This window comes from Myotis yumanensis, unplaced genomic scaffold, assembly GCF_028538775.1.
Source record: "Myotis yumanensis isolate MYYU_CA2020_CCGP unplaced genomic scaffold, mMyoYum1.0.hap1 SCAF_23, whole genome shotgun sequence".
NCBI classification, from domain to species: domain Eukaryota; kingdom Metazoa; phylum Chordata; class Mammalia; order Chiroptera; family Vespertilionidae; genus Myotis; species Myotis yumanensis.
Genome location: NW_027223774.1, coordinates 9771257 through 9798772, shown reverse-complemented (window position 1 = coordinate 9798772; position 27516 = coordinate 9771257). Strand labels below are relative to the sequence as shown.

At 52.8% G+C, this 27516-nt stretch overlaps 1 protein-coding gene across 1 annotated transcript; it reads right to left on the bottom strand.

The window, feature by feature from the left end:
- Nucleotides 1-178: 178 nt before the first annotated feature.
- PLEKHA4 (pleckstrin homology domain containing A4) lies at nucleotides 179-26370 on the bottom strand. The gene is made up of 20 exons (XM_070401530.1): nucleotides 26122-26370; nucleotides 25568-25744; nucleotides 24154-24261; nucleotides 22087-22159; nucleotides 21560-21660; nucleotides 21312-21421; nucleotides 19732-19947; nucleotides 18876-19158; nucleotides 17832-17906; nucleotides 15632-15679; nucleotides 15422-15502; nucleotides 14866-15015; nucleotides 13842-13940; nucleotides 9294-9434; nucleotides 8238-8337; nucleotides 8089-8165; nucleotides 2716-2877; nucleotides 1792-1850; nucleotides 867-979; nucleotides 179-588 (listed from the first exon to the last, which is right to left on the bottom strand). Exons 2-20 carry the CDS (start codon nucleotides 25649-25651, stop codon nucleotides 326-328), a joined length of 2343 nt encoding a protein of 780 aa, XP_070257631.1. The 5' UTR covers nucleotides 25652-25744; nucleotides 26122-26370; the 3' UTR covers nucleotides 179-325.
- Between the last annotated feature and the right edge of the window lie 1146 nt (nucleotides 26371-27516).

The window sequence follows — 27516 nt, the reverse complement described above, 5'->3', positions numbered from 1 at the left end:
AGTCCCGATGCCTGGAAGTTCGGCCCCCCTCCTCCCGCAGCCCTAACAAGTCCGAGGTCCCCGCCCTTTCCTCCCCGGGGACCCCGGATTCCAGCCTCCAGCTCCGCCCTTCAGAGTCCCCGGGGTCCCAGCCCCAGACAGCCAGACAGAACGCTATTAACTAACAATGCAGAGTTTTAATCCCGATTTGGACAAGTGCTGGGAAAACCCGTAGAGACCCCTCCCTTGCGGGCCACCGGGGCGGACCAGACCGCGCCCCCGGGCGCCCAGGGTGTCTCCAGGTCTCCGGCCACGCCCTCGCGCTCCTATTGGCTGCCGCCGGGGGTCAGAAGCTGGACTGCAGCAGAGTGACGCGCAGAGGCCACGCCCCCTCGTCCTGGGTCAGGGCGGGAGGGCCCGCCCCCGAGTCCCACGTGGGCGCCCAGGAGGCGGGGCCGGCGCCACGCCCGCTGCCCTGGCGGGAGAACCCGGGGGAGCGCGCATTGGCGGCAGGAGGAGATCGTGGGGGCGAGGGCAGTGGGGGCTTGGGGTTTGACGGAGGCGGCGGCACCGGGGGAAGAGGTTCGCCTCCGGGGTCCAAGTTTCCACCTGGAGAGGACGAGGGAGGGGTGAGAAGGGCAAAATGGGGGGCCCGAGGTCCCGGACCCCCAGCGTTTCTTCTCTCCGACCCAGGAGCCCCGGGCCCCTACCCCCTGCTGTCTGGGGTCGAGAACTCCCAAACCCTGTGCAGCTCTTTCCTCATCAGGACAAAGAATTTCCGGGGACCCGCGATCCCTCCCCACCAGGAGCTAGGATTCCAGGCCTCAGGCTTCCCCTTCCCCAAAACCCGGAGCCCTGGGTCCCCAACCACCCCCCGCCCTCCCCACCTGTCATCATTCGGTGCCACTGCGAGGCCTCGGTGGCCAGAGCTTGAGAGAGGCTGAGTACTCGCTCCCGATGACCCTCGGACATGGGAATATAAGGGGTGGTGTTCCTCGAACTAGAAAAAAAGGTTTGGGGGAGACCAGCAGTTAGCCAGGACAGTGATTACTGCGGTGCCCCCACGTGTCCTTCTGGGAGTTGTAGTCCTCAGCACGTGTCTTCAAGGACTTTAAAAATATATTTTATTGATTTTTTTACAGAGAGGAAGGGAGAGGAATAGAGAGTTAGAAACATTGGATGAGAGAGAAACATCGATCAGCTGCATCCCACAACCAAGGTACATGCCCTCGACCAGAATCGAACCCGGGACCCTTCAGTCTGCAGGCTGACGCTCTAGCCACTGAGCCAAACCAATTAGGGCAAACTTCAAGGACTTTGAACCTGGCCAGGCCGGCATAAAAAGCTCCTGTGCACCATGGAATTTCCCCTCTAGTCACCAGTAACTTTCACCCCATTTCCAGATGGTCGGGGGGAGTTGATATCCACCCAGGGTTGCAGTTTGGGGGACTGCTGTTCTCACTGGGGATCCAGGGCTTTCTGATGCCCCAGGAACTCTAGGAGGTTCTGCAATCATCCTGGTCGGGTGGTTCAGTTGGTTGGAGTGTCATCCCGCAGACCGACAGGTGGCGGGTTCAATTCTAGGTCAGGGTACATACCCAGGGTGCAGGCTCGATCCCCACCCAGTCAGGGCGTGTACAGCAACCAAGAGATGTTTCTCTCTCTCTCCCTCATGAATTTAAAATTAAAAAAAAAAAATAATAAAAGGCTACAATCTGCACTTCAGAACTCAGGTGACATAAATAACAAAGCTACTCGCCTCCCCTTGGGAAATTGATTTCCCTGCTCCTCATGGGCACCCCAGTTCCTTACCTGCTCCAGGACCCCGAGCTTCTGAGCCATTTCTGGGCTCCGGCGTGTCCCAGGCCAGGCTGCAAAAAAACGGGGCATAGTCCTCCTCACCGGGGAGCCCCCACTTCCCATTGTGAGGGTGAAATGAAGGAGGCTCAGAGAGGGGCTGAAATGGCCTCAAAACACTGGCAATGATTAACTTTACACGTAAAGAACCTTCTTTGCCGTAGACCTCGAGAAGACACAGAGGCCGCACCTCGCTTACCTGTGACAAAGCCAGAACCGACCCTCCGGATTCCTGCTTTACCTCATACAGGACTGGCTGAACGGCCTGTCCCCCCAAAACCGGCTAGACAGAGACACAGGTTTGGGTTCGTCTGACTGAGATGATCCCCTGATTGACAAAAACAATCCTACCCGTAAAATCACCCCACCTACGACTTGTCTAATTCCTGCCTCGAAAAGTAAGATGAAACCGCCCTGGCGAGCCACTCTGATGGGGTCTGGAGCCCTCTCCTCACTGCAATAGAATGAATTAACTCCTTCCTTCCTTCCTTCCTTCCTTCCTTCCTTCCTTCCTTCCTTCCTTCCTTCCTTCCTCCCTCCCTCCCTCCCTCCCTCCCTTTCTTTCTTTCTTTCTTTCTTTCTTTCTTTCTTTCTTTCTTTTTCGCCTTTGACAACACAGAGTAACTGAAAAGAAAGCTTGGGCTTGCAATCTAGACCCTAGATGCCTGGTGAGCTGGGGATGTTGTATCTGCCCACCTCTGACCCCCACCGAGAAGGGGCCCGGACGCTGCCTTTGACACAGGTACAAGCCAGTGGAACTGGGAAACCCGGTTCTGGGTAGGAAGGTAGGGAGCACCCCCATTTTCCGGAGAGGGACAATGAGCCTCACACCAGGAGCCTCACACCCCGCCACCCCACCGCCCTCTCTGCTCCCCTCACCCTTTGCTCCACGTCAGGCTGGCATCGTGCGGGGGACAGGGTCCTCCCCAGAGTGAGGAGCCGCGGAGAAGCGGGGCGAGGGAGAGGCCGTCCGCACTCCTGGTTCCTACGGATCCTCTCCAGCTGCTCCTGAGCACTCATCCGGGGCCGGGCCTGGGGGGGCTGTAGGATGAGAAAGGCCTCAGGACCCCAACCTTGGCTTCCGTTTCATCTCTTCCCTGAATCTCTTAGCCTCCAGCCTTGCCCTTTCCAGTAAGTTCACCACCGGATCTCAGAGGGCTCTTTCTATGCCCGGAGCTGAGGCTGTCCCTCCACTGCCCGCCCGCGCGCCCGCCCCCCCCCCCATCCCCAAGCACTGCACCCTCGGGGCCAAGGCCTTTGAGGCCCTGAGGCCTGGTCCCCACCCACCACTCTGCCTCAACACACACACACACACACACAACTCTGAATCAGCCTTGAAAACAACAGGAGGAATAGGATTGATTAATTAAACTGTCCCGAGGATGAGCTGGGTGGGCCTGAGAGAGGACTGATGAGCTCTGACTTGCCCTCAGAACCAGGGTGAAGACGCACACAGAGAGAATGCCATGTGCCAATCGGAGCTATGAGGCCACAAGCCAAGGCACTGGCTTGGAGCTGATCCTTCGCCAGCGCCCTCAGAGGGATCACGGGCCGGCGGACACCTTGATCATGAACTTCAGCCTTAAGAACGTAAAATGCAAGAGAACAGCGATAAAGCGCAAAAGAAAGTGTTCAGCGAAAGGAACCTGGAACTTGAAGGCTGGGGCGATGCTCAGCCTGTTCACATGGCAAAAAGGAGAAAGCGTGTTCTGGGCAGAACGCCAAGGGTGTGGCCGGACAGCCGTTTGCTGAGCGATTTAGGCATGTGGCCTGCGGGTCCAGCACATGGTCGCAGCAGCAACGGTGCCAACTTGCACTGAAGGGGACAGAGATGGGACTCAGAGGAGAAGGGAGATCCGGCTGAGAGCATGTGATCCTGCAGGAAAGGGGGCAGCTTGGACACAGACACGCACCCCGGGAGAGAGCCACGTGACCTTGCAATTGTGCGGCCACGAGCCAAGGAAGGGACCTGGAGCAATCCCTCCCCAGCTCCGGACAGCATGGCCCCGAGGGCACCCTGCTTCCGGGCTTCTAGCCTGCAGAACTGTGAGTTAGTAAACGTATTGTTTAAGGGGAAAAACACGCAAGACAAAACAAAAAAAAAACAAAGGGAAGAGGACTCCTCACTGCAGGCTGCAACTAGAACATTCTGAAAACTAGCAACAGCTTGGATCCATCTGTTGCTCACTGTTTTACTCCGATTTGGCCCATCCTGAGTCGCACGCCCACCTGTTGCACACAGTCCCCCGCACATGGCCCCGTGTCGTTTATTTCTTCACAGCGGGGCCAGACCACTGGCCCCAGAGCCTGCCAGGGCCAAATCCAAGCTTCTACACCTTCACCTGTTTCAAATATAGCCATCCAAACAGGCAGATATTTTTAGCCACTTGAAGCCTGCCTGTTTTGAATACTCCTCGAAGCTGTGCCCAGCATCTGCTAGCCAGAGGTAAGGTGAACCTGCAGCTATAAAAGACTCCAAGCGGCCCTGGCCAGTGTGACTCAGTTTGGTGCACGGCGCCATCCCGTGCGCCAAACGGTTGCCAGTTCTATTCCTGGTCAGGGCACCTGCCCGGATTTCATGGGGGCCTTGAGGCCTGGTAGGGGGTGTGCAGAAGGCAGCTGACCAATGTTGTGCTCTCACATCGATGTTTCTCTCTCTCTCCCTCCCTCTCTCTCTCTCTAATATATATATTTTTATTTTTATTGAATTATATTACATTTTTTATTTTTAATGTGTTATTTATTTATTTTTAGATAGAAAGGGAGAAAGAGATCAAAACATCAATGACGAGAGAGAATCATTGATTGGCTGCCTCCTGCACCCACCCCACTGGGGGTCGAGTCTGCAACCTGGGCATGTGCCATGACTGGGATTTGAACTTGACCTCCTGGTTCATAGGTTGATGCTCACCACTGAGCCACGCTAGCTGGGCTATATATATATTAGAAGAAAGAGAGAAAGAAAGAGAGGAAGGAAGGAAGGAAGGAAGGAAGGTAGGAAGGAAGGAAGGAAGGGAAAGGGAGAAAGAGAGAAAGAAAATATACCCGAAGCAGCTGCCACCTAAGGAGTCTCCCAGCGACTCCCGCTGTGCCCTGAGTGCTATCACCCTGCCCCTTAATCCCCTTCTCAGGGGCATTATAAGTGCGGGGTTTTATAATGATGATGCACCTGGCAATCAAACCTTTTTATTATATAGGATGTTTCTCTCTCCCACTCCCTTCTTTTCTCTGAAATCAATAAAAATATTTTTTAAAAAGAAATAAAAAGTGCCTAACGTTTCTATTTTTATTCTACTCTGACTTGCTCATTGGACAGTGGCTCCCACGCAATAACCTCGGGGTCTCAGGTCCCGGCTTCTCCCACCCATGGGCAAACCTGTCCGAATGTAGTAAACAAAGCCCGTGTGTCTACTGCCCCCTCGTGGTCATGTCTTTCTCCTGCTCGGCTCTGAAACGCCTGCGCCCCCCGCCGGGCAGGCGCGGAACTGCCCGGCTGGGGAGCGGAAGAAGCGATTCCCGAAGCAGCCCCCACCACCCACGTCCACGCTGCACACCGCGCCCTTCCCAGGAAAGACCGATTGTTTGGTATCCACGACAACAAGGAAGCACCGGAAGTGCTCGCAAACCTGCTAGGTCAGGTCATCGCCCCTCGCTTCTCTGAAAGCCAGCCAGCCAGCCAGCCAATCAGGGCTGGCCCCGCGTTTCTGAAAACCAGCCAATCAGCAACAGACACAAAGCCTCCCCCTCCCAGCCTAATGGCGACCAATCCCTAGACTCTCCGGGTCTACCTGGCTTAAGCAAAGGAATACACTCAGCATTGTTTCTGCATCACCGTCACCTCCATGCTGTTCCCTCTGCTGGACTTTCCTACATGGACAAACCTTTTCTCATTCACCGGGACTCAGTTTACCTATCCTTTAAAAGGCTTCCCAGCCCTGGCTGGTTTGGCTCAGTGGATAGAGCGTCGGCCTGCGGACTCAAGGGTCCCGGGTTCGATTCCGGTCAAGGGCATGTACCTTGGTTGTGGGCACATCCCCAGTAGGAGGTGTGCAGGAGGCAGCTGATCAATGTTTCTCTCTCATTGATGTTTCTAGCTCTCTATCCCTCGCCCTTACTCTCTGTAAAAAATTAATAAAATAGATATTTTTTAAAATAAAAGGCTTCCTAATGCTGCCAGTCCCCCTGTGAAACGGCTTGTTGCTGTCAGACTTGTATGAAGATTGCATTCATGCCTCCCCTCCATCAGACTCGAGCATCAGGTCTAATTCGTGGCTGGCCCCCCAACACTTTCCGCAGGGCCTGGCCGCTAGAGGGCTCCAGAGAGAGATGTCTAGCAAATAAGGGAATTGGGGATTTTTTCCTGGAGTGGCCACACCTCAAAGCTTAGGGGGGAGAGGACAGGTGGCAGCTCCCTGGCCTTCGTGACACCCTATTTGGATCAGTCATCTGCCGATGTCTTAGTGGGCATCAGAGTTGTCCTGCCAAGCCCAGCAGGTGTGACTCAGTTGTTGAGCATCAACCTATACGAATCAGGATGTCATGGTTCAATTCCCGGTCAGGGCACATGCCCAGGTTGTGCACACAATCCCCAGTAAGGGGCATGCAGGAGGCAGCCAATCAATGATTCGTATTAACGAGAGGCCCCGTGCATGAAAATTCATGCGGTGGGGTGGGTCCCTCAGCCCAGCATGGGCCCTCTGGCAGCCCAGGAGTCCTCAGGTGATGTCCAACTAACAGCTTAGAGAAGGCCTAAGCTGTTAGTCAGACATCCTTTGCTGGCTAGCGATGAGCCGGCTTCTGGCTGAGCAGTGTTCCCCCTGTGGAAGCACACTGACCACCAGGGAGCAGCTCCTGCATTATTTTATTTTATTTTTTAAAATATATTTTATTGATTTTTTACAGAGAGGAAGGGAGAGGGATAGAGAGTTAGAAACATTGATGAAAGAGAAGCATCGATCAGCTGCCTTCTGCACACCCCCTACTGGGATGTGCCTGCAACCAAGGTACATGCCCTTGATTGGAATCGAACCTGGGACCCTTCAGTCTCCAGCCCGACGCTCTATCCAGTGAGCCAAACCAGCTTGGGCTAAATATTTTTTAAAAAGAAATAAAAAGTGCCTAATAGTTGTATTTTTATTCTATTCTGACTTGCTCATTTAGTAGATTATTGCTATTTTAAAAAACTTGACATTTAAATGAGATGTTATTTATAGTTTTTATCCCATTTAATATGAATATTCACACATTTTATTGAAGAAATGTTAATGTGTTTGGTTAAGAATGCTGCGCCAGGCATCGCTGGAGATTTTATATAATACACAGTGTATGCACCACATTGCTGGTCTAGAATCTGCAAAAGTTTGCATTTTTTCCCCAATGATTTTTAGAGAGTGGAAGGGAGAGAGGAAGGAGAGAGAGAGAGAGAGACATCAATTGGTTGGCTCCCAAACATGCCCAGACCAGAACCAGGGACTGAACCTGCAACCCAGGTATATGCCCTTGACCGGGAATCAAACCCAAAACCCTTGGGTGTGTGGGCCAGCACTGTAACCATCGGGCCACACCAGCCAGGGCTCCAGTAAATTGGCTGTTTATGATCTGCCTCTGACATCCACTAGAACACCAGATTCATAAGGAAAAAAAAGGTTTTTTTCTCATTTTGTTCACATCTGCGACTTCAGCGCCTAAATACCTCTGTGAGTAAGCACTTTCTTCAGTGATGGAAATGTTTTATCTGCTCCTGAGCAGCGGCAGTGTGGTGAGCGTGAGTGAATTTTTAATTTTACTTCGTTTAAATGTAAACAGCCACATGTGGCTACTGGCTACCTTATCGGACAGTGAAGAGGATATTGAATCAATATTTGTTGAGTCAATGAATAGATACATGAATGAATGAATGAATGAATGAATGAAGTACTTACTATATCCAGGCACTATTTCCAACCCTTTCTGGGCATTCATCTAGTTTGAATCCTCACATCAGCTCTAGGTGGTGGGCACTGCTCTCAGCTCCATTTTGCAGATGAGAAAATGGAGGCAGAGAGAGGTTTAGTAACTGGCCCGAAGTCACACAGCTTAGCGGTGGCAGAGACAAAATGTAATCCCAATGTTCTTAAGTCACATTCTCTCTGATCTGGGCTGTGGCCTTAGAACCCCCTCTTAGAACCCCCTTCCCCCCAAGAGTGGGTGATCCGTGCTGACCAGATGGAAACGTTACAAAGATGGGCCGGAGGGGCCCAATAGGCTGCCTACCTTGGCTCCTGGCTGTGGGGAGGGAGGGCAGCGACCCTCGGGGCTAGAAGCCTGGGAGATCCTGGGAGGTCCAACACCTGGAAGGGCAGAACGGGACGTGGTGAGGACAGGGGATGCCACGGGTGTCCCTCCGGGCCCAGGGTGCTCACCTGAGCGAGGGCTGGCAGCGCCTCTGTCCCCCCCGGGGGGCCGCCCCCAGTCGGCTTCTGGGGACCGGGGTGAACTCAGTTCCAAGGATTCAGGCAGACTCTGGACCGGTTGGGGAAGAGGAAAAATGATTATCAGCGTCGTTATTATTACCACGTATTAATGCACCTGGCAACTGAGACACAGCACAATAGGATTAAGATCGAAAACCAGCAGCCAGATGACCAACCTCCGCTCTGCCGTTCATTAGCTGTGTGATCTTGGGCAAGTTGCTCGACCCCTCTGGGCCACATTTAAACTTCTTATATGAGGATTGAAACCTCATGTAAGGCCCTTAGAACAGTGCCTGGCACAGGACGGGGCATTATAAGTGGGGGGATTTATAATGATGATGCATCTGGCATGGTGCTCAGTACTTCTCCTGTTTTATTAAATCCCCTCAATAAATCTATGAGACACCTATTCTTATTCTACTGACGCTCAGAGAATTCGGTCAATGACTGATGTCACCAAGAAGGCAGGGCTGGCGTCTGAACCTAGGGCTCCTCCGTGCATGCTCTGAAGCTCACGGCAAGCAGCGGCCCTAACCCAGATGAGACAATAGTGGCTCCTGAGCCTGAGGGCCGACTCTGTGTCAGGCACGCCCCAGGCATCCTTTCTCCTTCTTACAGAGCTCTGCAAGGTGGGGGTTCTGATCAGAAGTTTAAGCAATGCCTCTCTGGGAGAAAACAGCCCTGGTTTGTGTGTTTGCCAATTACCGTGGTGTAAATATTCCCATTGTGGTCAATTTCAGCAGGACTTCACTGATTGTGGAGTTGGGAAGTGATGCCCGCAGTTTGCCCTTGAGGGGGTAGGGGGGAGGGGGGGAGGGGGTCCAGCACACCCCTGGCTTACGCTCACATGTAACAAATAAGGAAACTCAGGCTTCCGCAGCGTAGGATACTCGTCTGAGGTTGGTTAGTTGATCAGAGAGGGAAAGAGGTGAGTGGGTGATGCGTTTGGCCAGGGGCAGGTGGGGCAGGAAGCTGGGGATGGGAAGAGAAGTGTGCAAACCTCACCTCTCTCTCTGAAGACTCCTCGACTTGGAGTGCAGGTGACGGGGAGTCAGGCTCAGTGCTTTGGGGTGGTTTCTGGGGGCCCCGCAGACCTGCCAGGGTGTCTTCCATCATCCACAGCTGCTGCTGAGCGGACGTTCTGTCCTGGGGGAGGGAAAATGCAAGAGGGTCAAAGCTGATAGGCCACAGGCAGGATCTGAAACCAGCTGGGCTGTATTTATCGAGTCATAAATGGACTATGGCCCTGGCTGGTTTTGCTCAGTGGATAGTGCATCGGCCTGTGGACTGAAGGGTCCCGGATTCGATTCCAGTTAAGGGCACAGGCCTAGGTTGCGGGCTATATTCCCAGTAGAGGGCGTGCAGGAGGCAGCCAATCAATGATTCTCTCTCATCATTGATGTTTCTCTCTCTCTCCCTCTCCCTTCCTCTCTGAAATCAATAAAAAATATATACGTAAAATAAAAATAAATAAATGGACTATGTGGGCATATCGAGGCTGGATTTGTGGCTATCCATTTCCATATGGATATCCCGTCACCTCACCACCATTTATCACCCACACTGTCTTTTTTACACTGCTCTGCAGTGTTAGCTCTGTCACAAATAGGGGGCCGTATCAATGTACGCAAGTCTGCTTCTGAACACCTTATTCAGTTTCTTTGGTTCGTTTGACTAACCTTGTGTCAATATTACCCTGTGTTATTTTTTTAATATATTTTATTGATGTTTTTACAGAGAGGAAGGGAGAGAGATAGAGAGTTAGAAACATCGATCAGCTGCCTCCTGCACGCCCCCTACTGGGGATGTGACCACAACCAAGGTACATGCCCCTGACCGGAATCGAACCTGGGACCTTTCAGTCCGCAGGCCGACGCTCTATCCACTGAGCCAAACCGGTTAGGGCCAGCCTGTGTTATTAACAGCAGCTTTCCAGTCAGGCTTGCCATCCAGCTGTGTTAGTCCTCCAGCTTTGTTCTTGGAGGTTGCCTAGGTTACTCTCGGCCTTCTGTACTTCCAAATGCAATTTAGGGCCAGTTTGTCAATCTCCATACAAAACCCTTCTGGATTTGCGTCGCGGTTGCTGACCCCCATTGGGGAAATTCACTTGGGGAGACCACATCTTTGCATTAGTGCCTCTTTCCTATCCATGAACTTGGTATATCTCCCCATTTATATAGGTCTTTACCTTCTCTCAATGATGTCCTGTGGCTTTTAGAGCAGGTGTCTTGCAAATCTTTCCTGTGATTTCTTCCTAGATATTTAATTTGTTTGTGTTAATTATAAAAACTGTAGTTTAGCCCTAGCCGGTTTGGCTCAGTGGATAGAACGTCGGCCTGAGGACTGAAGGATCCCGGGTTTGATTCTGGTCAAGGGCACGTGCCCAGGTTGTGAGCTCCATCCCCAGTAGGGGGCGTGCAGGAGGTAGCCCATCAATGATTTTTCTCTCCTTGGTGTTTCTATCTCTCTCTCCCTCTCCCTTCCTCTCTGACATCAATAAAAATATATTTTTAAAAAACAAACTGCTGTTTATTTACTTTCTAATTGTTTGGCACTAGCAAACATGAGGACAATTGATATTAACCTTGCTAAATATGCTTGTTCTAATAGTGCCTCTGGAAATTATTTTGTGGGGTTTTGTTTTTTGTTGTTAAAAATGTGTGCATTTATTTATTTATTTATTTATCCTCACCCGAGGATATTTTTCCATTGGTTTTCAGAGACAGTGGAAGAGAGAGGGAAAGACAGAAATAGTATCAATGTGAGAGGAATACATCAATTAGTTGCCTCCTGAATGCACGCTGACCAGGGAGAGCATGCAGGGGAGAAGCCTGCAACTGAGGCATGTGCCCTTGGCCGGAATCGAACCTGGGACCCTTCAGTCTGCAGGCCGGTGCTTTATCCATTGAGCCAAACTGGCTAGAGCTGGAAACTACTTGGATATTCTACATATATACACAGTCATGTCATCTGTAAATAAAAATAGCTTTACTTCTTCCTTTCTTGTCCTTATACCTAATTTTTTTATTTCATACTTGTACTGTCTAAAACCTGTGGTACAAAGCTGACTACAGCTGGTGATAGCAGACACCCTTGTCTTTTATTATTATTATTATTATTTCAGAGAGGAAGGGAGAGGGAGAGAGAGGTGGAAACATCAATGATGAGAGAGAATCATTGATCGGCTGCCTCCTGCACGCCCCCCCACTAGGGATCAAGCCCACAACCCAGGCATGTGCCCTTGACCGGAATCGAACCCAGGACCCTTCAGTCCGTAGGCTGACGCCCTATCCACTAAGCCAAACCAGCTAGGGCAACACCCTTGCCTTATTCCAGATATCAGGCAGAAAGTTTTCCATATTTCACTGACCATGTTTGCTGTAGATCTGTTGTAAATACCTTTTATCAGATTAAGGAACTTCCCTTCTATTTCTATTTTGCTGAGAGCTTTTATCATGACGGGGTGTTGAATCTTGTCCTTTCCCCCTGCATTTATTGAGACAACCATGTGGTTTTCCCCTATTATTTTGCCAAATGTGGTGAAATACATGGACTGATTTTCAAGTGTTAAAACTAACCTTGCATTCCCGTAGCAAACCCAATTTGGTTGTGATGTATTCCTTATTCTCTTCATATATTGCAGGTGGTAAGTAATATTTAACACCACTAGGGGAAGTTAGTGTTAAATGGTGGATTTTAGGAAGAAGTTGGTAGAGTTTAGTATGAAGAAGTCAGGGCATAAGTAAGTACACATTTAATACTAGAAGTCAATGTTTTTAACGAAAGATGTATGATTCTGGCTCCAGCCAGAGTGGCTCAGTGGTTGAGTGCTGACCTAGGACCCAGGAGATCACGGTTTGATTCCAGGTCTGGACATATGCCTGGGTTGCGGGATTGATCCCCGGTGTGGGGCTTGCCGGAGGCAGCTGATCAATGATTCTCTCTCATCATTGATGTTTCTCTCTCTCTCTCTCCCTCTCCCTTTTTCTCTGAAATCAATAAAAAATAAATAAAATAAAATTAAAAAATACACGATTTTGGCCCTGGCCAATGTGGCTCAGTTGGTTGGAGCATTGTTCCATGCACTGAAGGTTCAATTCCCAGTCAAGGCACATGCCTGGGTGACAGTCAATCTCCCAGCAACCAAATTATTTTTCTCTCTCAAATTGATGCCTCTCACGGCTGAAACCAGTTTGGCTCAGTGGATAGAGCGTCGGCCTACGGACTGAAAGTTCCCAGGTTCGATTCCGGTTAAGGGCATGTACCTTGGTTGCGGGCACATCCCCAGTGGGAGATGTGCAGGAGGCAGCTGATCGATATTTCTCTCTCATCGATGTTTTTTTTTTTTTTTTTTTTTCCTTTTTTAAAATACTTTTTATTTTTTTTTTATTTTTTTATTTTTTTTTATTTTTCGCTTAAAGTATTACAAAGGGTATTACATAAGTGTCCTTTTCCCCCCCCTCTCATCGATGTTTCTAACTCTCTATCTCTCTCCCTTCTTCTCTGTAAAAAATTAATAAAATATATTAAAAAAAAATAAAATAAATAAAAATGTATCCTCAGGTGAGTATTTAAAAAAAATAGATGATTTTGAAACTCGATTGCTAGGCCGAGCATGAAGAAGAGGTGGGTCTGAGGCTAAGTAAGCAACAGGGCTTATCCTTCAGAAGTGGGTCTCGAACTAAGGGACTGGATTTAGGACTGGAAATTCAGAGGATACATTCAACAGCGAAAGTCAGGATGAACTTGCAGGATGGGGACAGGGCTGAGGAGAGGAGTTTTGACACAGAGAGTAGGGCTTCAAAATAAGAGAGATTTAAACCAGAGGGAGAGTGGTTCTGAGCCCGAAGGTAGGTCTTAAAGTGAAGAGCTTGGTGTGAACTATAATAAGAGATTTATTTTTTTAAATATATTTTATTGGTTTTTTACAGAGAGGAACGGAGAGGGATAGAGAGTTAGAAACATGGATGAGAGAGAAACATCGATCAGCTGCCTCCTGCACACCCCCTACTGGGGATGTTCCCGCAACCAAGGTACATGCCCTTGACCGGAATCGAACCCGGGACCTTTCAGTCCGCAGGCCGACGCTCTATCCACTGAGCCAAACCGGTTGGGCTATAATAAGGGATTTAAAAGGAAAGGAAACAGCCCTGGCTGGTGTGGCTCAGTTGGTTGACGCATCGTCCTCTACACCTAACGGTCGTGGGTTCGATTATCGGTCAGGGCACATACCTAGGTTGGGGGTTCGATCCCTGGTTGGGCCACATAAGAGAGGTAACCGTTCAATGTTTCTCTATCACATTGATGTTTCTCTCTCTCTCTCTCTCTCTCTCTCTCTCTCTCCCTTCCTCTCTCTAAAATCAATAGACATATCCTCGGGTGATTATTGAAAAGAAGAAGAAAAGAAAAGGAAGGAAATGAGAGAAGGGGAGGAACTTGTGATAAAGTGAGAAGTACTTCAATCTGTGGGAGGGGCTTCAATGCCCAAAGGGTCTCCAGGTGGACCTGGAGTGGAGGGTGGGGCTTGGGGGCTTGGGACAGGGACGTACGTACCTGGGGGGACCCAAGGTGCAGCAGGTACTCCAGGGTCTCTCTCAAGGTGCCCAGCTCCTGCTCCAGGCCGCTGTACGTGTCCCAGACCCGCTCCCGCTCCTCGGGTCCCAGAAAGGGGAGACACAGGGTTAGCATGCCCGCCTGCAAGATCGTTCCTACTCCCAATTTTCCCAGATGGGGAGGAAGAAGGCAAGCCTGGTGCCTGGTGCCCTGCACCAGCACCTGGACTACAATTCCCAAAGGCCTTTTGGCTCCAACTACGGGGAACCCCAGCGCCTATAAGGAACCTGCCACTCCAAAGAGCTGCTAGTGTAGAGCAAGAACAGCTGTCTCTGAACCCTCACCTCTGTGCCGCCCTGGGGCACACCTGGTGAAGCCCTGGGCTAGCCAAGGCCACACCCCGATGCACTCCTGGGCAGCAGAAAACCTCCTCGCCCACAGTAATAATTACAGCAGCGAATATTTATCAGGCACTTCATGTGTGTTAGTCACCGTTCTTGGCACTCGTTTAAGTCTGTGCGACGGGTACTATTCATGTTTCCATTTTACAGATGATAATATTTACAGCTAACAACGTAACTAGTGCTTATCAGATGCCAGGTACCCTACGTGTTAAATATTCGTTCATTCATTCATTTACGTATATTTATGGAACCTCCACAATGACCCTATGAAGTAAATACTGTATTTTCCATCTCGAGTTTACATAAGAGGCATCTGATGGGATCGAAGGCCCAGAGGGGTTAAGTAACTTTTCTAAGCTCACACAGCTTCCGTGAGTGGGAGCTGAGGTTCAAAGCCAGGAATCCTTATCAAACGCACCCTCTTAAGCCACGCAATTAAGTTCTGCAGCTTCCTGGCTGCTCACCCCCTGGGACAGACAAGAGCACGGGATTAAAATTCGGGGAGCGGGCGATTCTCAGGAACTACCTTCCCATGAGCTCTTGGGGTTCGGTCCCCTCCAGGAACCACCTGTTGAGTCCTGGGGCCCCCTGGGAGGGTAGGTCCCTTCCCAGATGCTCACCTGAGTCAGGTGACAAAGAGTGGCCCTCACACTGACCAGTCTGTCCTGCAGGAGGCGCTGGCGCCCCCAGGCCCGCGGGGGAGCCGCAGCCTCCCTGGCTGCTTGGCCCAGCTGCTGCCTGGTCAGCTCCAGGGCTGCTTCTAGCTGCTCCTGCACCGAGAGGGAAAAAGATGACCTTCGCCCGGCCAGTGTGGCTCAGTGGTTGAGCATCAACCCATGAACCAGGAGGTCACAGCTCAATTCCTGGTCAGGGCACGTGCCCGGGTTGTCTGCTCCATCCCCAGTAGGGGGCGTGCAGGAGGCAGCTGATCAGTGATTCTCTCTCATCATGGATATTTCTCTCTCTCTCTCTCCCTCTCTTTTCCTCTCTCTAAATTCAATAAAAAACTTTAAAAAAAAAAAAAAGATTAACCTTCTGAAGTCACACCCAGCCCCAGGGAGAGAGGAAAAGTGTCCCCCCACATCCTTGCCACCCCGCATGCTGGGGATCAGGAAGGGCTAAGGGCAGGGAGGGGGTAGAGGGGGGGCTGGGTGTCTTCCCAGCCCAGAGCCCCACCTTCTCCTCCTGTCTCTGGTCTATCTCCTCCTGCAGCCTCTTCAGGAGCCGGTCCTGCCCACACAACTTGGTCAACAGGGTCTGAAAGAGGAGAACAGGACCAGATCTGGCTCTTACCTCACCCCCCGACACACACACACACACACACACACACACACACACCTAGAATATTCTCTCCCCAACTCTGGGAACTCTGCCCGGAGCACTTACATCTGTCTCCAAGCTTTGGTGGAAGGATGAGTCCAGGGGAGGGCCCGGCTGAGGAAGAGGAGAAAAGCCGGGGTCACCTGGGCGGCCAGGGCTTTACTGCAGCTCAGAGCTGACCCCGCTCCGCTTCTACCGACAGACACCCCCCTCCCTGTTAGCTTCGCTCCAAGCGTGAGCAAACCTCAGCAGGCCCATTGTCTACTTCTTGGCTTTAGGAAGATACCATGTGCTCTGTTAACAAATAGCTATAACAAATATTATCATTAACGGGAAACATTTAGACATTTCCTTTACTGCTGAGACTAAACCAAGGGTGCCCACTACCACTGTTACCGTTTAACACAGTATCAGACATCCTGCCCAATGCTCTGAGACAGAAAACAGCCCAGCCAGTGTGGCTCAGCTGGTTGAGCATCATCCTGGGCATCAAAAGGTTGTCAGTTTGCCCAACCGGGTGGCTCAGTGGTTGAGCGTCAACCTATGAACCAGGAAGTCATGATTCGATTCCCGGTCAAGGCACATGCCCAGGTTGCAGGCTTGATCCCCAGTGCGGGGTGCTCAGGAGGCAGCCCATCAATGATTTTCTCTTATCTTTGATGTTTCTATCTCTCTCTCCCTCTCCCTTCCTCTCTGAAATCAACATGTGTGTGTGTGTGTGTGTGTGTATATATATATATATATATATATATCCTTCTTATATAATAAAAGCCTAATATGCTAAGTGTCTGACTGTTTGTTCAACTGTTCGACCAGTCGCTATGCTGCGCCTGACCACCAGGGGCAGACGCTCCCACTGGTAGGTTAGCTTGCTGCTGGGGTCCAGCAGATTGGGACTGGGAGAGTCAGGCTGGACACGCCCTGGAGCCCTCCAGCGTGCACCGGTGGGGTCCCTCAGCCTGGCCTGCGGGGATTGGTTGCCAGTTTGATTCTTGGTCAGGGCACATGCCCAGGTTGCTGGCTCGATCCCCAGGGAGGGGCGTGCAGGAGGCAGCCAATCAATGATTCTCTCTCATCATGTATGTTTCTCTCTCTCTCTCTCCCTTCCTCTCTCTCTAAACATCAATTTTAAAATCTTAAAAAAAGAAAAGAATAGGAAGGGGAAAATAAAAACCATAATTTACAGATGACATGCTCATCTACCCAGAAATGCCAACCAACAGAATCAAAGATTAGAACAAATAGAATTCAGCAAGGATGTCACATGCAAGATAAACATTAATAGCATCTCTAGCCCTGGCCGAGGTAGTTCAATTGGTTAGATTTCAGTGGCCGGCAAACTCATTAGTCCACAGAGCCAAATATCAACAGTACAACGATTGAAATTTCTTTTGAGAGCCAAATTTTTTAAACTTAAACTATATAGGTAGGTACATTGTTATTAACTTCATTAGGGTCCTCCTAAGGCTTAGGAAGAGCCACACTCAAGGGGCCAAAGAGCCGCATGTGGGTCACGAGCCGCAGTTTGCCGACCACGGGGTTAGAGCATCATGCCAAGGTTGGGGGCTTGATCTACAATCAGGACACATACAAGAATCAACCAATGAATGGAATGAATGAGTGGAACAACAAATTGATCTCTCTCTCAAAAAACAAACAAACAAACAAAAAATTTTAAATAGCATATCTCTACACCATCAATAGCTAGAAGACATAATTTAAAAGATGATGTCATTCAAATAGCTATAAAAACTGTCAGGTAACCCTGGCTGGCTTGGCTCAGTGGCTAGAGCATCAGCCTGCATACTGAAGGGTCCCAGGTTCAATTCCGGCCAAGGGCACATGCCTGGGTTGCAGGCTCGATCCCCAGTTGGGGGCATGCAGGAAGCAGCCGATCAATGATTCTCTCTCATTGACATTTCTCTCTCTCTTCTTCTCCCTTCCTCTCTAAAATCAATAAAGAAATATATTTTTAAAAAATCTGTCAGGTATTTGAGCATTATCTTAACTAAGAACACATAAGATCTCTATGGAAAAACTTTTAAGACTCAAGTAAAAGATCTAGAAGATGCTATGACTGAATGGAGAGATAGTCTGTATGTATGCCACCCGGTTTGCGGCAGCCTGAGGAAACTAACAGAAGCCCCTGCCCGAGGCCCTTGAAACACCCGCCCTGGTCTAGGCACACTAGTCCACACGAGGTTCAGTTTAGCCAGGAAAGCAAGGGAGGGGCTCTGACGGTTTCGAGGTGCCCCAGGATATTTACCAATAAAACTATGGAAGCCCGAGTCCCAGGAGATCTTGGGGGCAGCTGGATATAAGTGGAGGAGCCAGAGGGGGCCTGGGAGGAATATTGAAAAAGAGATGTTTAGAAATTGGCGTGTCTTAGCAACATATATGAAAGTGGGGGTGCCCAGCCCTAGCTGGTTTGGCTCAGTGGATAGAGCATCATCAGCCTGCAGGCTGAAAGGTCCCAGGTTCCATTCTGGTCAAGGGCACATGCCCACATTGCGGGCTCGATCCCCAGTAGGGGGGCGTGCAGGAGGCAGCCGATCAATGATTCCCTCTCATCACTGATGTTTCTATCTCTCTCTCTGTCTCCCTTCCTCTCTGAAATCAATAAAAATATATTTAAAAAAATAAAGTGGGTGTGCCCAGAACTGAAGTGCCCTGGGAGGCCCTTTGAGGTTCAAAACTGGGCCCCCTAACTTCCTCCACTACCTGCTCTCCGGCCCAGTGTCACTGTAGGGACACGCAGGATGCTAATAAAGAGACAACCCTGGCCCTGACCGGTTTGGCTTAGTGGATGGAGCCTCGGCCTGCGGACTGAAGGGTCCCAGGTTCGATTCCGGTCAAGGGCATGTACCTTGGTTGCGGGCACATCCCCAGTAGGGGGCGTGCAGGAGGCAGCTGACCGATGTTTCTAACTCTCTATCCCTCTCCCTTCCTCTCTGTAAAAAAATCAATAAAATACATTTTTTTTTAAAAAAAAAGAGAGAGAGACAAGCCTGGCCAAACAGCCCCAGGGCGGATGGGAGCTGCCCTCTGCCCTCCCTCTCACTCTTGTGGTTAGCTGTGGATATTCTGGGCTCCAATCCCGTGATGCCCAGAGAAAATAGCAGGCGGCCAACTTGGAAAGGCAAACTGGACACAGGAGGCAGTTGCAACCCACACCACTTCTGTGCAACCCACACCACTTCTCACGCCCTTGTCCAGGCGGAGGGTCCTCCGGCCTACAGTCCCCCAAATGCTGCAGGTGTAATGGCCCGAGGCCAGCCTGGAGCTACAGCCCCATCTCCTCCCTACTCACCTGCGTCCTGGCCTCCTGATGCCAGGGCTGGGGGCTCCGGGGGGGCCTTCCTCCCCCAGCCTCGGAGGCGGGTCCTCGGCGGGGAGTGGGAGGCCGGGAAAGGGCCTGGCGCTGGGGGCCCCATTCCGAGGGAGGGCGCACGTCGATGCGACTCAGTGGGGTATGGGGTCTGGCCGGGAGTGGGGTGTCACCCGAGGAGGAGGGAGGGGGCCTGCGTGCAGGGGCCGACCGGGGCCGGGGGAGGCTCAGAGGGGAGGGCGGGCGAGAGAGAGGTGTGAACAGGCTGCGGGGAGGAGAGAATGGGGGGGGGGGGGAACTGGCTCAACTCGAGCCCCCTCGCCCCACCACCCACCAAGTCAGCCTCAAAGACGTGTCTCCCTTTGGGGTGTCTCCCTGTCCCTCTAAGACAGTGGTTCTCAACCTTCTGGCCCTTTCAATACAGTTCCTCATGCTGTGACCCAACCATAAAATTATTTCCGTGGCTACTTCATCACTGTCATGTTGCTACTGTGATGAATCCTCATGTAAATATCTGATCTGCAGGATGGTCTTAGGCGACCCCTGTGAAAGGGTCGTTCGACCGCCAAAGGGGTCGCGACCCACAGGTTGAGAACCGATGCTCTAAGAGCAGAACCCTCCTCTTGGCCAGATCCTGCATAATCCCTCCCCTTTTGGCATCTCCTCAAGGCTCTCCCTCCGCCCCCCCACAGGCTCTGACCCCACAGGAACCCCAGCAAGTCCTACTCAAGAAAGCAAGCGCTAAGCCACGCCCCCAGCGGTCCCAGTCCCCGCCCTTCTCTTAGGCCACGCCCCCAACCCAGCTTTTCCCCTCCCGGACTCCCCTGGTCCAACTCACTCGGGGCTCCTCGTCCTCTGAATCCCGGGTCCAGACTGGAGGTCGGCATGGGAAGTGGGAGTGAGCGTCCCGGGGCGGCCACGCTCCCTGGAAAGCCGAGCCCCTTGCGGCGATTCTAAACTGGGCCCCTCGTCCCCCTTGTTCGCCTCCGGAGGACCGCCGGGGCCGCCGGGGCCCTCCCCCGGCTGGGGGCGTGCGGGTGACCTGGGTCGCCCCCTAGCGAGTGAGCACAGAAAAAGACAACACTCCTTGGCACCTAACAGCCCTTATTCTCAATGCACAGACAAAGGCACAGGGACCTACACAGAAAAAAAAAAGGGGGGGAGGCGGTGCACTATCAATCACTGTGTCCATTTTGCAGATGGGGAAACTAAGGCCCGAGTGTGGAAGACTTGGAGAGGAACACCAAGTGGGACCCCAATGCCCCAGACTACGCATCTCCAGCCTGAAGACTCGGCCAGACCCGGGGAGAGACAGTCTGAAGCCTTTTAAAAAAAAAATCTGACATGGCAGAGAAAGACAAGTATCACATGATCTCACTCACATGTGGAATCTAATTGATAAAATAAACTAATGAACGGATTGGATCCAGAGACAAGGAAGCATGGGACAGAGTGCGGGATCTCAGCGGGAAGGCGGGGGAGGGAGGGTGGGTGACAGGCAATCAACCAAAGACCTTGTGTGCATATATGCATGGCCCCTGGACACGGACAGTAGGGTGGTGAAGGCCAGGGGCGAGGCGGACTGGAGGGGTTAATAGGAGGGAAAAGGAGACATATGTAATACTTTCAACAATAGAGATTTAAAAATAAATAATAAAAAATCTGACATTGTGGCCCGGCCAGAGTGGCTCAGTGGTTGAGCATTGACCTATGACCGGGGAGGTTGAGGTTCGATTCCCGGTCAAGGCACATGCCTAGGTTGTGGGATCAATCCCCAGTAGAGGGCGTGCAGGAGGCAGCTGATCAATGATTCTCTCTCGTCATTGATGTTTCTATCTCTCTCTCCCTTTCCCTTCCTCTATCTGAAATCAATATATATTTTTTTCAAATATATTTCATTGATTTTTCACTGAGAGGAAGGGAGAGAGATAGAGAGTTAGAAACATCGATGAGAGAGAAACATCGATCAGCTGCCTCCTGCACATCTCCTACTGGGGATGTGCCCGCAGCCCAGGTACATGCCCCTGACTGGAATTGAACCTGGGACCCTTCAGTCTGCAGGCTGACGCTCTGTCCACTGAGCCAAACCGGTTCCGGCTGAAATCAATATATTTTGATCAAAATATTGTGTCTTTTTAAAAAAAAAAACTGACATGTGTAGGTGGCAACCTCTGGGTATAGACTTCTGAGGGAGCCAATCAGAGAGAGTGTGGAATATTGATAAGGGGGCCTGGACAACGTGGTGGGCGGAGCTTAGAGGAAAAGACTGCATTTCTTGCAACACAGGGGCCTGAGGGGCGGAGTCTCTTTTGCTAGGAGACTGGTGATTGGGTGCTGAGGGCCTCCAGGGGAGGAGTTGGGAATGAACAGACACCCCAGGTTGGAGCAGCAGGGCCAGGTGCGTGGCTTGTAACTCACCCATCATCTCCCTCCGCGCGGGAGGCCCTGCCCAGCGCGCGTATCCATCCGCGCAGGTCCTCCAGCGTGTCCGCCGCCAGGACGTAGGTCCTCATGCCAGGATGCTCCGCCTGCGGGGAGAAAAAGCTGGCCACTGGGACGTCCGAGGTGGCATCCATCCTGGCCAAGACCTTTGATCTACAATAAAGGTGCCCCAATGCCTCCCGCATCGCCTAGTGCACAGCGCATCGGGGGATGGAGGGACTCACCGTGAAGGTGAAGCGCCGCCCCCGGGGGGCTCCGGGCCCATCGGGCCGGACGCTGTAGCTGGGGAGCAGAACGCTGCCCAGGACGCTCTCCTCGCGGCTGTCTGCAAAGAGAGGGCCCGAGGTCAGGGGTCACACAGAGATTGGAAGGCCACGAGGCTCCGTTCTCAACCTGTGGGTCGCGACCCCTTTGGGGGGCGAACGACCCTTTCACAGGGGTCGCCTAAGACCATCGGAAAACACAGATATAATTACATATTGTTTTTGTGGTGAATCACTATGCTTTCATTATGCTCAATTTGTAACAATGAAAATACATCCTGCAGATCAGATATTTACATGACGATTCATAACAGTAGCAAAATTACAGCTATGATGTAGCAACGAAAATAATGTGATGGTTGGGGGTCACCACAACACGAGGAACTGTATTAAAGGGTCGCGGCGTTAGGAAGGTTGAGAACCACTGGGCTAGAGGAAAGAGAGGTTGGGAGGGGCGTCCCTCGCCCCATGCCGGCTGCGGTACTGACCCTTGTAGTAGAAGAGGCAATGGCCAGAGAGAACGAACCAGCGGCGTTTCCAGAGCCGGAGCCCGGAGCTGTCCTGAGGGCGGGGGAGAGAGGGAGGAGAAGATGAGGAGCGGGTCCGGAAAGGAGATGGAGACAGTGACACTTGGGTACAAAGACTCGGAGAGAGGGGAGGACCGAAACACGTTTGATGCAATAGATTCAGACAAAGGACTGGAAGGCAGGAGGTTGAGAGGAGGGAAGATTCTGGACACAGTCAGACCTGAGTTCGACTCCCAGCTCCACCACTTGCAGACTACGCCCTTACTTACACAGTCATGTTCCCACCGGGACCCTCGGGTGTTCCCATCTGTCAACTGGGGGTTGAGAAGTTACGGAAGCCATAGCCTGTTTGGCTCAGTGGGTAGAGCATGAGCCCGCAGACTGAAGGGCCTTGTGTTCGATTCTGGTCAAGGGCACGGACCTCGGTTGGTTGCAGGCTCAATCCCCAGCCTCAGGTCGGGGCAGGTGCAGGAGGCAACCAATTGATGTGTCTCTCTCACATCGATGTTTCTCTCTCTGTCTCTCCCCCTCGCTTCCACTCTCTCTAAAAATCAATGGAAGTATCCTCCGGTGAGGATGAACAAAAAATAGAGAGAGAGAAGTTATGGGAAAGTTGGAACAGATACATGCCACTCATGGGCAGGGGCTGGATATATCTGATGATTCTGGAGCCTGAGACACAGAGGCCAGGAAGGTGGCACTGAGTTACAACCCGCATCCTGCATCTCCCCATCCTCTCTCTGCCAGCACTACTCCACTGCCAACCTGGGCCCCTTCTTCTCTTCAATCCCTGCCCACGGAAGCAATAGAATCTTTCAAAGTAAATCAGATCATATGAGTCCCTGCTCAAAAACAGAGCTTACCATCACACTTAGAATAAGTCGCCAATTCCTTACCCTGGTTCACTGGCTTCCAGGGTATTTAAAACTTGGGCGTTCAGAGGACTCACCAGGAGGCCTTGTCAAAACCGGGTTCCTGGGCCCATCCCCACGGCTCAGAGTCAGTGGACCTGGGATGGAGCTTGACAGCTCGCCTGTCCAGCAAGTTCCCGGGTGCTGCTGGTGCTGCCAGCCTGGGACACACTTTGAGAATCACTGCCTCTCTGTCCCCTTGGCTTCTCCAGACACCCAGAGTTGGCCTGTGGTGGGGCCTTTTGCTTTCGGATTCCCTCTGCCCCCCAGATCTTAGCATGAGGGGCTCCTTCTTGTCATTCAGTTCTCAGCTCAAATGTATGTCACCCCCTCAGAGACGCCTTCCCTGACCAACAGACAAAGATAGCTTTCATCCCTCAGCCACCTTAGAAAACATCCCCGTACTAGTTCTTCACAGCACCTCATTTCACAGAAATTCCTATGATCTGAAATCATCGATTTCACATTGACTTTATTTACATACTAGAGGCCCAGTGCACGAAATTTGTGCACCCAGGGGGGAAGGTCCCTCAGCCCAGCCTGCACCCTCTCACAGTCCGGGAGCACTCGGGGGATGTCTGACTGACGGCTTAGGTCCGCTCCCCACAGGGACATCCTTGTTGCTGCCACAGAGGCAGGAGAGGCTCCTGCCATCGCCACTGCGCTCACCAGCCATAAGCCCAGCTTCTGGGCATCTGCCCCCTGGTGGTCAGTGCGTGTCACAGCGACCCATCATTCTGCCGTTCGGTCTATTTGCATATTAGCTTTTTATTATACAGGATTATACACAACCTATTATTTCACTCCTTCCATTTATTTGTATACTGATTTGTTAACCACCCCTGCCCCACCCCCATCCTGAATGGACTATGGATACTTGGCCTATTTGCGTGGTATGTGGCCCTGGGCTTGGCACACTGTCATGTCGAAGAAGTTGTCACTGAATGAAGGAATGGATGAATGAAACCATGACAGAATAAGGGGAGAATGAATGAGAGCAAAAGCAACACAAAACCAAACAAATGTGGAGGCTTAGAAGGAGAGAAAGAGCAGGCAGCCAGGGACACAGCCTCTAGCGTCACTCGGAGTGTCTTGTCCCTTCTCCCGCTCACTCCACCTGCTTATGCAGCCAGCCTCTGATGTGCACCGGGAGGTTGGGGTCCCTTCGGAGCGCATTGCCTCTCTTCCCGAACGCGTGCACCTTGCTTACTGCCCGGGTGGGCTTCTGAGGAGAGAAGGAGACAGGTGAACAAGGCTGGGGGGAGGGGGCAGTGCAGGGGGAGGCGGGCGACCCCCTCGCCTGGTGCCCACGGAGACCAGGTGCAGGAGGGAGCTGAGCTTTGAGGTCAGAATGGGCGTGCACAGTGCAGAGCTGAGACACTTATCCCATGTGGAGAGAGGGGTTCAGAGGCAGGGAAGAGGCTGGCCCAGGAGGAAGGAATTTGGGAGCGAAGCGTCCACCGCCAAGGAGAGGATGCCCTTGGCCACCGGAGCCGGGGATGTGGGGCAGCCTTTGAGATCTGAACTGGAAGTATTGCCTGGGAAGTCCCCATATCAGGAGGCCTCCATGCGATGAGTCAGAATCAAAGAACGCTCAGGGCCAGAGAGAGGCATCGCTCAGCAACCACGTCCAGGGTGGAGGGGCCCCCGAATCACTCCATCCCAGTGGTCGGCAAACTGCGGCTCGCGAGCCACATGCGGCTCTTTGGCCCCTTGAGTGTGGCTCTTCCACAAAATCCCGACTTCTGCGCATGGGCCACGAAGTTTCAATCGCACTGTACGTGCGCGCCCGCACGTGGTATTGTGTGGAAGAGCCACGCTCAAGGGGCCAAAGAGCCGCGTGTGGCTCGAGAGCCGCAGCGTGCCAACCACTGCTCCATCCCAACAGACAGAGCCCCTCTCTCTCCTGTGCACACAGGGTCTCAGGCCTCCACGGCCGCATTCCCACAGCTGCCCTCAGGGATGGTGCTGAGCAAGGTCAGGCTGGAATCTATGGACTCGGAACTTGGGAAAGTGGGAATGAGGGAGGGGCAGGGCGGGAGGACAAGGGAACCGGTGTCACCGAACTCTGGGCTGGGCGACCAGGTGGGATGCAAGTATCTTGGGCCTCATGGGGCCTGATGGTCAGAGGAAGGTCTCTCCTGGTCGGATTTCAGCCCTGGGCGCATGGATGGCTAGAGATTGGGCAGGGAGCTCAGGAGCCACTGAGCCGCCACTGCATCCGAGGTCCTGGGGGGCGTGGCTGGTGGCGGGGGCGTGGCCTGTCTTAGCAGCCAGACTCGATCCGGCGGTGCCTCTGGCTTTGAATCAGGAAAATGCAAGGGGTGGGGACGGCTAAGTGCATCGGAATTCCTAGCTGCAGCGGGTGGTCAGTGCGGGCCCCAACCAGGCCTGGCAGACCCTGTTGCTAAGGATCTTTGCTCTTGACGACCGGAGTCCCTGGGGTGGCCCCCACCCAGGGCTAGGAAACCGGAGGAGGGGGCAGCCCCGAGCCCCGCCCTCCTCCCCGGGCCCCCCCAGGAAGCTCCCACCTTGGTGCTCAGGCTGCTGAGCGACGAGATGGTAGAGGCGCTGCTGGCCAGGCTGAGGCTGCTCCGGGGCCGGCCCTCCTCCATCGAGGGCGAGAAAGAAAGGGACTGTGTGCGCGTCCCTGCAGCTGACCCGGCTGGGGACAGAGCCGAGGTCAGGGGCTCGCAGGTCGGAGGAGGCTGCGGAGAAAGAGCCTGTTGTTTGGGGGCCGGGGGGCTGGGCGAGGCCCGGCCTGGGCCCGCATACCGAGGGTGATGCCAAGAGAGAGGTGGGCGGCACTGGCAGCTGCGGGGAGGGGGCAGCTGTCTGTGGCCCAAGACAGAGAATAGGGGCTCCTTTATTCTTGGCACCCCCCCACCCCCAGCCCCCACCCCCGCACAATGGCCAGGAATTTGACCCTCTCCCCTCTCTGTGCTTAGGGACCCCTCTTTCCGGCTTCCTCCAGCTACTGTCTCCTGCACCCCTTCACCCCTCCCACAGGCACCCCCAAACCATCCCTGCCAAGCCCTGGGGCACCAGGAATGTGCACCCCTTTCAGCCCAGCCAGGGAACTTACCAGCTCCGGGCCCCAAGGACAGGGGGCAAGAGGGCGGTGTGGGTGCTGGGCGCAGCCGCAGCTCCGTCCAGTGCCCGTCAGGTGCTGCCCCTCATAGGCCTGTCTCACTTCTCTGCTCTCACACACCCTCTGTGTCTCTTATGGCCTCTTCTTCTCGCTCTCCCTTTCTTTCAGACTGTCCCTGTCTCCCCGTCTCACCTCTGTCTCTCTCCCTCTCTGATCTCTGTCTCTTCCAGTCTCTTACTCATTTCTCTCTCCCTCCCTCCCTCCCTCCCTCACACACACACACCCATATCACTTTCTCTCCCAATCCTTGTTTCTGTTTCTGTCTAAATCTTTTCCTCTGGGACTCCTAGTCTGTTCCTTACGTCTCTGTCTTGTTCTTTCCCTCTCTCCCTCTCTGTCTCGCCCAAGTCTCTCTCTCCCCCTCCCATTCAATCTCTCCCTCTTTCTCTCTCTCTTTCTCTCTCTCTCTAGCCCTCCACTTCTGCTGTTTCCTCCTCTGCCTGCTTCTCCTTTTCACTTTCTCTTCTTCCCTCTCCCAGTTTCCTTCTCTCTGCTGGTCTTTCCCTCCCTCCAGCCGCCCACGCTGCTGTCTCCCCTCCCAATCCCCGCTGACCCCGCCCCTCTTGGCCTCCCCACCACAGCCTGACCCCTGGCTCAGCTGCCCCCACAGCTGAGGGGAGGAGCTGGGCCACCCCTGACTCCTGGCTCCCTGCTGGGCTGGGGCCTGGAGAGCCCGGGTCCCCTAAGGGCTGAGGCTGGTCGTCCCAAATGTTTGTGGAGAGTAGGAGCTGAGCCTCAACACCAGGATCTCCACGGGCTGGTTGGGGTCAGGAGCCTGAGAGACGGGTCCCCAGAATGGAGATGGCTTGGCTCTTGGGAGGGGTGGTGTTTCAGAGCCCTGGGTACCTGGAAAGGTGTGAGCTAGGACGCAGGACTCCTGAGTTGTGAGTGGAGCCTGGGTCAGGAAGTGTGGATCTGCGGATGGGTCCCCGTCCTCCTGGGAGGAGGGAGTGGCCTTGAAGTCCTGGATTCTGGCTCTAGCAGGGTCAAGTTGATTCTGGCTATAGCGGGTCAGAGATCCACCTCAGATCCAGGTGAGAATTCTGCTCCGGGCTAAGACTAACCCCCTCAGGAGGGAGTCGTGGTTCCTGGGCATATTTTGGGAGCAAAATGATGGACCGGGTAGGGAGGGGTGTTACCGGGAAGGGGACCTGGCCCTGAGAGGGTCTGCCTAGGGCCGGCAGTAGTGTGTGGGTTTTTGACTTCCTGCAGGAAAAAATTCACAACAGGAAGCCAGGTGAATTTTAGATGCTTTTTGTGGACGCTGGGGACAGTGAAACACGGAAGGGCTGGGGAAATGAGCTGGGCTGGGCTGCTCTGGCTCACTAA

Coding starts and splice junctions, on each gene's coding strand:
- PLEKHA4 (XM_070401530.1), bottom strand. CDS start 25,651: ATGGAGGAGGGCCGGCCCCGGAGCAGCCTCAGCCTGGCCAGCAGCGCC. Junction 19,948..21,311: donor CGCGCGGAGGGAGATGATGG/GTGAGTTACAAG, acceptor CTCACTCGCTAG/GGGGCGACCCAGGTCACCCG. Junction 17,907..18,875: donor ATCAGGAGGCCAGGACGCAG/GTGAGTAGGGAG, acceptor TATTCCTCCCAG/GCCCCCTCTGGCTCCTCCAC.